At 34.2% G+C, this 9,657-nt stretch overlaps 1 protein-coding gene across 1 annotated transcript; it reads left to right on the top strand.

The window, feature by feature from the left end:
* Positions 1 to 8,000: 8,000 nt before the first annotated feature.
* Osi7 (Osiris 7) lies at positions 8,001 to 9,321 on the top strand. The gene has a single exon (XM_076409335.1). It carries the CDS (start codon positions 8,016 to 8,018, stop codon positions 8,913 to 8,915), a length of 900 nt encoding a protein of 299 aa, XP_076265450.1. The 5' UTR covers positions 8,001 to 8,015; the 3' UTR covers positions 8,916 to 9,321.
* The last annotated feature ends 336 nt before the right edge of the window (positions 9,322 to 9,657 follow it).

Here is a 9,657-nt window from a genome sequence, read left to right on the forward strand (position 1 = left end):
AATATAAAAAGTAATATAATAAAACAAAAAACAAAATAAAATCTAATGAAATATAGTTATCATCCCTATTTAAAAATATGAAACACAGTTGGTATACCATTAACAAATAATATATTGTAATGTTTAATGCAGTTGTTTCAGACGAAGAAAGTTAACGCAGAATTGGAAAGAATATGAATACCTTTTTTATATTCCTCCATTAACAGTAATTTTTTAACAAAAATGAGATATCGAACACAATGAAAATGGAAATATACAAAACAATATATTCGTCTGTTGTCTGCTGTTGTTGCTGTCTGTGAATGTTTGAATGTCTAACATTCGGCTGCAAGACATGAACACAATCGAAAAAAAAAATAAAAACAATATTCGACGAACCTAAATTAAACCTTTTAGAAAGGTGAGAAAAATAATGAAGATTGTTTTTTTTTTTATTAATTATATCTTAGACATGCTTAGTACAATCTAAATATTACTCTTCTGTTGTACTTGCATTAATACAAAATCAAGGCAAGTACGAGATTAATAGATCAGTATGTATTTCACAAATTAAATAAAAATAAATTACTTAAGTTAAGAATACACCTATGCACTAAAGAAGTACGTGTTGTTTCGTTTGCTTCAATCTCCTGATTTCCTGCGTGTTGTCCAGTAGCTGTGTTGTTTCCACGTTACTGTAATTTTGCCACCATATTTTATGTTTTGCGGTAAAATCTTGGATAACTTCTTATATTCATTTTATGTCGAGGTCATCGTGCAGCATTTTGTTGGTTACGTAGCGATATGCATGGGTAATTAATCATAGTACTTTGTTTTGGGTGTGTTAGATTACTAGTTGGTTTGATATTTTAGTGCAAAACCATATTTGAAGTCCATAGGTCCAATTTGGCTGTATAACTGACTGACAAATCAACCCCTTTAATTTTAGGTCAAGTTGAGTATATTTTCCGACTAAAAAGTACAGTTGATTGGCTTTGAGTCTAATCTGCTCTGCTTTTTGTCTAACATAATGTTTCCAATTTAATTTACCATGGAGATGTATTACGAGATATTTAACTGATTCTGCTTGAGGAATTGGGCATCCATTGAGTGATATAATTAGGTTTTTGTCATTAACATGGACAGATTTGGAGCTATTAAGCTGTATTTTTCAGTCTCTAGACCATTTGTAGATCTTGTTGACTTGTACTCGTACAATTTCTATAGCCTTAGACAGAGATACATCTTTTGTCATGCTAACTGTGTCATTAACAAATGTTCCAAGTACCTTTTCCTTTGTTGTTGGGATATCTGTGGAACCCTAGCCGAGATAGGTTTAAGTATTGAGAATGCCGCTTCGCGCAGTAGTTCAACTTCAAAATTTCTTTCGAAAGGAAATGATTCCAGCAGCCGACAGTACTTCCATAATAACTGATATTTCAGGCAGTAGCTAGGCCTATCCAACTTGTCCTGCCGGTTTGTCAGGTTTCTTAAGATAACTATTCGAGCAATCTTAAGACAATCCTGGGCATGCTTCAGTCTCAAACATTGAATAGAAGGCATTGAATATATATGTCAACATTATTATCGCTTTTCGTCGCAGCTCTTGCAATAATCCGTCCTTTTTAAGATTGAGGTTGTTGTAAATTTTTGTGTAATTTCCATTGGAGAAATCATATTTACGGCTACATCGGTCAGATAAGCAGGATTTAAATCTATTGTACATTCTATATCATTCTATTGGAATACGTTAGCTAAATGTTCTGCGAATTCAGCTTTTTCATAATAACGAAGATGAACAGTATAAGAAACACAGAAATATGAAGAAATATTAAGATAGTATCATTAGAACAGTACACAGAAAACAGAAGGCGTAAATACTTATAGCATATAGCAATGATGGAATGGGAAAAATCGGAAGCCAGGCTAAAAGAACCTAGGATGAAGATATCAAGGACATACCCCAAAAGAGCACAAACAAAGAAGAATGAACCGAATTTCTACATTTTCTACAGTTATCTATATCAATTACATATTTGTCAAGTAATGCTTTAATAATTTATTTAATAAGTAATCAATTTATATAATAATAAAGTCCTCAGTAAGTTCCTAAGTTTTTCTATTTTATTACCAGAATGTCTGATTTACCCTTAAGAAAGTAGTTATAATATATTAATTGTAATAAATGTATGAGTCCAAACCTTTTTTTCTAGTATTATTCTTTACATGCTACCAGAGGGTTATTTATTTATATGAATTTTAACATTAACTTAAATATATTTATTTAAATCGCCTCCTTTCGTACTTATCGATACATCCATGAATTATTCATATAATTCTTATGGTACCAGCAATTAAAATAACGTTAATATAAACCTAGATATTAAACAATGTAGCTTCAGCATTTAACTAACATATATCAGCCAAAAAATATATAATCTCATTATCTGTAACGTTCTTCTCGACTGATTTCTCTTCGACGTTATTCAGATCAAGTCAATTAACTTATGCGCTGGCTTCTGTTACGGTCTAGGCTAATCAAACAAAAAATGCATCTTTTAATTATTGCTTTTGAATTATTTAACATCTCTCATAATTTGAATCGTCCTGCATGTGATTATGTTAGTTTGTATTGATGTTATCGATTTCATCAATATATATTATTTAAGACATTAAAACAAAAAAACTATGAAATAATTTTCTGCTAATTATATATATAGCGTGATTATAGCTTATCACTACATAGTATAAATTATAATAAGTCGCCTTTTCTGTCCCTATATCCCTATGTGCGCTTAAATCTTTAAAACTACGCAACGGATTTTGATGCGGTTTTTTTCAATAGATAGAGTGATTCAAGAGGAAGGTTTATATGTATAATACATGCATAATATACTAAGGCAACTTTGCTAATTTTAGAGGTTTCTAACGTGATGTCGTAAATTAACCTATTTTTTAGGCTTATTTAGCAATTAGATCAAATTAATGTACTACAGTATTGTACACCATAAAAAGGTCTACAAAAAAGTCCGCGATGGTATATGTTTATCTTTTAGGGATAACCCACATTAACCATTTTTATTGTTTACTTTTTACGTGAGAAAATGGCTTATTTACGAAGCTATTTTAAGCAATACGGCATTAATCCTTATCGAATTAAGTACCTTAAATACAGTGTGCAATTAATATAGATCAATATGGTTCCTTACAGCATGTAAATTAAACAAATCTTTTCGGAGATATTACAAATTTAAAATTTGCGTTTAAAAATGTGTAACGTAATAAAAATTGTATGAATTTAGATATTCCAAAGATAGCAGGAAATCTTCATAGTAAGTATAGGGGAAGAGGAATTGTTTTACTCCAAATTTAATGCGTGCAGGCCAAGGGCAGTAATGAATGAACCAAAAATACTGGATCGATTTTAATCATGTTTTCATTGAGTGACATAGGCATATATATTTTATGCCCGTGCAAAGTCGGAGCGGGCCGCTATGTTTTTATATACAACGTTCATATTTTTTCTGTAGTGTATTTAATTTAGTATCAGCATTGCACCCGTGCGAAGCCGGGGCGGGTCGCTAGTACTCCATAAAACAATTCTGTTCATGTTAAAAGCTCCCTAAGAGAACTTTACTTGACAATTCACCAAAACATCAGATTCTGAAATTACTTTTTTCTATTGTGTTAGTAAATATTTGCAATCTAATGAAATAATAGATCAATATGTTATTTGATAGTCGTCCAGGTATTCCAACAAGAAATGAAACCAGTAATTAGTATACTATAACAAAGAAGAAAAATGAAGCTAGACATATTTCTATGATGCCAAGTATGGAGAAAATTTTGATATAGTTAGACATTCCAGAAGACAAAACCGCTCTCATCAAGTCCTACCTATCCGACAGATCTTTCCAGGTCAAAATCAGGAAAACACTTTCCAGTCGAAAACAAATCGATGCTGGCGTACCTCAAGGTTCCCCGCTAGCTCCAGCCTTATTTAAACTCTTTATTTCAGATCTACCGAGAAAAGAGCACATTGACGTGGCGTTTTACGCTAACGACAATGCTATCTTCACGGCCTCCAGATTCTAGGTTACAATCCGAGAACGTTTACAGAAGCAGCTCGATCATGCGGTCAAGTGGTTCAAATTCCGGAGATTGCAAATCAACCAAAACCCAGGCTATCACTTTCCATAAGAAGCGTTACGCACTGCGCGTCTCGCAACTTAAGATCGACACCACAACAAGTCCATGGCTTGATAGAGTCACATACCTAGGCTTCCAGTTCGACCGACGATTCGGTTGATATTCCCAAATCCAGAAAGCAATCCAGAAAGGTTCGAGGATACCAAATCCGCTATCTTCTCTGATCTACCCTTCTAGCAAATTTTCAATATCCATCAAATGTTTATTTTACAAGATGTTAATTCGGTACTGTCCTCAATGGCTCTAATATCTGCTTCAAGTTTATTACATCCAAACAGGTTAAACGTTTAGTTTTCCAAAATAAGCTCCTCAGAGAATCTTCAACGCTCCATGGTTTCTTAGACATAATCAAATTTATAGGGAAACTGACACTCCAGAAATCACTTCATATCTCAATCATTCCACAAACAACAATTCAGTTCAAGTTCTTCTGAAAACGCGCTTGTTGGCGAGCTGGTCGATATGCTGGGAGCTTAGCACCGCGTCACCGCTAAACTCTCCCTTTTCCAGGCTCATTTTAGGACCACATTCCTCGTTGCACTCCTAACATTTTTTATATGAACGTATCCGGTTGTGTGTTAACCCAAGTTCGCGAATCAATAGATTCGCCGGGACCTCATGCCCAATAACGGCTGCCCGATCAGCGGGTGCCATATCCCAAACTTTAATGCAGTGGCAGTAGTGATCCACAGGGATCAACTGTGAGGCGGTTTCGGTTTTGTGTATTGGAAAGCCCAGAGACAGTAGCACAGAACCCGGTCCAACTTGTCACCCCAAGCCAAGTATCCGCGACCAGGTAGGCATCATGCTTTGTACCGCCTGGTTTTAGGCCAGAACAAAAAAAAGAACATTTTGAGATATAGTCCTATTTGAGAATTTGAACTAAAATCAAGAGAATCTTTAAATATTTTACCTTCAAGAATTCAGATCAAACACATGCTCCTAACAGCGGTTTCTTTCAATTGCTATTACTAGAAATGTAAACTATCTAAATCACATCGAATATAATAGTGTATAATATATTAAATACGGTGTAAATACCTCAAACAACAGACAAGAAGCCCGAATAGAAAACCTCGCATAAAATATGGCGCTTTCTGTTTTGTATAGTGTGTATACTACACTCCACTCACGTCTTGCAGTAATGTTGTAAATAATACTGTTCAATACCCTTTCACTAAACAAAAAGCGAAAGTTTCATTTCTAATTTGATAAAATAAACAAAAACATTTTATTGCCGAAATAAAAGTTCTAAATCTAGAGACATCTTAATTTCATTTCTATGTAAATACCACAGTTAAAATACAGCTGTCTTCGGTAAATTAAATTCCACAATTGGTTTTTATATAAATTTCATGAATTATTTTTCCTATATTTATCAAATTTGTTGGACAAAATATTGTATAATTAATACCAGATATAATTTTTAGCATTATAGCGAACATTGTTGGTAATTGTAATACTTAATTATTAATAAAATTTAAAAGGATTTGTCATATAATTAATTACTTGATCTATATATTCCTTATACCTTGACCTATATATCTATATATTTAAATAAAAGAAAAATTTATAATAAACATTTTCAGTTATTTAAATATTAATTATTTGTTTATTCATTTTATTTTACAATTACCAATTTGTAAGGAAAAAACTTTATAATGTAAGTGTATATATAGTGTATACCAACTGTGGGTTTATCTAGACTGGACCTAAAGTTTAACGTGGGCTCCGAACCACGGCCTCAGCATTAAGCCTACCGACTGGCGAGTGACTAACTTTAGAAATCATCCCAGAAGACATCCGGTCTTACACAGCCTGGTTACTGGCGAGGCAGGGATCACTTTTCTTGTCGGATTTTACACTCTTGCCTAGAATATTATAAAAAATTTGCGGCCATGTCCCAGCAGGATGCGAAGCCGCGGCTATCGCAACAGTAAGAGGACCGTCCTATCGCCCAAGTATACAGAAAATTTTCCAAGTTAATTATTATATATTGTTAATAAATAAAGGGATTATAACATATATCTTACCTCTTCTAATTATATTGTTTAACTGGTATTATATGGATTATATGTATTGTGAACTGAATTATATGGTGTGGGATTTCTGAATGGATAATCATCAAAAATACTCCTGGGAGTGTATTTATTCAGTATAATAGTTGATAATTTAAAAAGCAAATTCAACGTTCATATGTCTATTTTATAATTAACACATCAGGCAGGTGATGTTGTGAGTATATCTAATATTTTAGGTTCAGCATTTTTATAAACAAACAATAATATATTTTTAATTTTCCGTTATTTTGAAAAATATACTGGAAATCTGCAAAAATATAGAACTAATGTGAATATCCTAGGTGAATCAAAAGATTGTTTCAACCTATTCCAAATTTTATAAGCCATATTTTTAAGTCATGGAAAATATCTTTTTAATTTTGTTATAAGATAATGAAGAATTGATTAAATTAATATACTTATATACACTTAGCAAGTAATTTAATTAAAACAACGAATCCATATAAAATATTTTTAATTAGTCTAAATAAAATGCATTTTCCCATATTTGCCAATATATTGTATTGCTAAATTATTAATATTGATATGACAAATAGCCCAAAAAATCAAATCATAGTTTTATAAGCACAATTTTTTAAATGATTAAAATTTAAAAAAATATATTAGGATGAGATAATGAAAAATTGGTTATAGAAAATATCGCTTTTAGAGAAAAGGTAATATTTAAGAAATTAATGATGAATTAACTTTATAAAATTAATACTTTAGAAATGATAAATAATTATAACTAAATTATTTATATAAAACAACAAATCCAAAGGAAATATACTGAGTTTATGCAAAGAAAAGACATTGTCACATCTTTCCTAATATATTGTATTACTAAATTATTAATATTGATATAAAAATCAACCCAACAATATAATTTCAATTTTTTTAAATTATTTAATGCGTAAGCCGAAATTATATTCAACAATTATGTACAGCATACTTATAAACAAACAATAAGATATTTTTAATTTTCTGTTACTGTGAAGCATATAGATAAAACCTCAAATAAAAGAAATAAAAACAATATCCTAGGTGAAGCAAATTAGTGATGCAACCATGTCAAAATTTTATCAGCACGTTTTTTTAATCATGAAATTAATAAAAAATTAATCCCGAGGAAATATGATGAGTTAGTGTTGCGAAAAGACATTGCCTTTTACTTCCCAATGTATTGTATTGCTTTAATATTATTAATTATTATATTATATATATATATTAAAATTATTTATATTATAAATATGTATATTAAAAATAACTAAACAGTATTATTGATACGTAAATTCAAATTATATCACTAATAATAATAATGTAATAGTGTTATTTATAGAGACTTTAAACACGTAAAATATGGAGGTCACATTTAAACAATATGGAATAAAGTTAACGATAACAACACACAAATTCACTTTGACACAAGCCGGTAGGAACACAAAAAAATTGAACCGCGCAAAGTAAATAAGAAATTAGAAGCTGAAATATGTGGTTAGCATGGCGTAAGACTGCTGTCTGGCGGTCGGTGTGCCGGACGGTCAGACAAACAGAAATAATAAAACGTAGCTGCCGCTAGTAACCTTAGCCGTGACCGTGGCAGGACGGCTTCCTAGTGCGCGCGACATAAGACGCTCCGAAGACGTGCATATCGCACAGGGCTGCCTAAACCAGGTTATGGTCGGAGACCCGTGAAAGCGTCCCCTTCCGGAGCATACGGATATCGCCGACTCCGGCACTGAAGGAGGGAATTCTCTTATAAAAGACATGGTCGCGCCAGGAAGACCCATACAAACGTACCACAACGTGATCAAGATGAACTGCAAGCTCACCGCTGTGCTTTTGTTCGCGTTCGTCGCGGTCCACGCCCTTCCCGCTCAGGAGGAAGCGCGCAGCAACTCCATCCAAACCGAAAGTGATTTACTGGACTCAGTTTATACCGATTGTCTCAAGAAGGATTCGCTATCCTGTCTCAAATACAAACTCTACAGTTTCGTCGATAAGAGCCTCGGACAAAAGGATACGATCACCGTCACCGATGGAGTACAGATAGTTAAAACCGGAAACGAGAAGGACGGCGCACCACGTGCCCTCAACGGCGACGAATCCGTCGAATCTCTTATCCTGGACCGTGTATCTCGCTTCCTCAACAGTCACACCATCAAGGTCGACTTGAAGGGCAGTGACATCGTTAATGCTGTTCAATCTGGAGCGCGCAGTTTCGCCGACGCCATCGAGGATGAGGACGTCGAGGAAGGAAGAGGCAAAAAGAAGAAGAAGAACATGATGGGACCCCTCATGGCCGCCATGGCTCTTAAAGCCGCCATTCTCGGTAAACTCGCTCTCTGGGCCATCGGTCTCATTGCAGGAAAAGCCTTGATCATCGGTAAAATTGCTCTGGTGTTATCCGCCATCATCGGAATCAAGAAACTCCTGGGAGGACAAGGTAGTGGAAAACACGTCACTTATGAAGTGGTGGCTCATCCTCAACACAGCAGCAGCCATGTCAGTACCCACGAGGTAGCTTATTCCGGAGGTTCCGGACACGGAGGCGGATACAGCGGTGACATCGGAGGTGGATACGGTGGATCCGGACAAGGAGTATGGAAACGATCACTGGATGCCCAGCAGTTGGCATACAGAGGTCAACAGCCAGCCAAGCAATAGATGAAAAAAAAACCACGCGTCTTCAGATGGTTTCAGTACCTGCCAAATCACGTCCGGAACTAGGAGCTGGTGCCCAAACACCGTGACGTCAACGTGTACATTTTTCTCTTTCCCAAGACGATTTCCTCTTCTTCAAGACGTCCCGTTTGGAGCACGCAGGCCTAGCGAAAGACTTTATCCATTTATTTATGTAATTTATTTTTCCAATGTTATTATTAGTTAACTTATATTAAGATTATGTTTTTCCATGACTCAACTGTAAACTGTATTTGACCGACGGACCAAGACTACCTAATTTACCATAAAGTTCGCTTAACGCGAACCACTGTAGCTATAAGCCAGTTGTTATAAATATTTAAATAAATTATTGAATAAAGATGTTCTTCTTTAAGATTGAAAAACGAAACCGGTCCGATTTCTAGTCGTTTTTGGGATATTTTGATTTCTTCCCATACCCCAGAAACCCCGAAAGAGAGAAAAAAAAAACGAAATTAATCATCGAAAGACGTGTCAAGGGCATGGAAAGCAAGAAATTTCTCTGACCTTTCGGTGCTCGTGCACGGTGATCGCATCTGTCGAATTTTTTAGAAAAACCACACCTACCTTGTCCCAGAACTGTTCCTACGCTATTTTTTTTCTATGAGACTTTTTCACTTATCAATAATTAAATCTACGGTATGACGGCTTTGAAATTCAAATTAGCCACTAATGTGATTCTGTGGTAGTGGTGATATTTTTTGAT

This window comes from Rhynchophorus ferrugineus, unplaced genomic scaffold (genome assembly GCF_030347505.1).
Source record: "Rhynchophorus ferrugineus isolate W39M unplaced genomic scaffold, kcgeb_rfMv2 rfM7, whole genome shotgun sequence".
Lineage (NCBI taxonomy): Eukaryota > Metazoa > Arthropoda > Insecta > Coleoptera > Curculionidae > Rhynchophorus > Rhynchophorus ferrugineus.

What these genes read in the sequence shown, in the direction of transcription:
- Osi7 (XM_076409335.1), top strand. Translation starts at nt 8,016, where the DNA reads ATGGTCGCGCCAGGAAGACCCATACAAACGTACCACAACGTGATCAAG.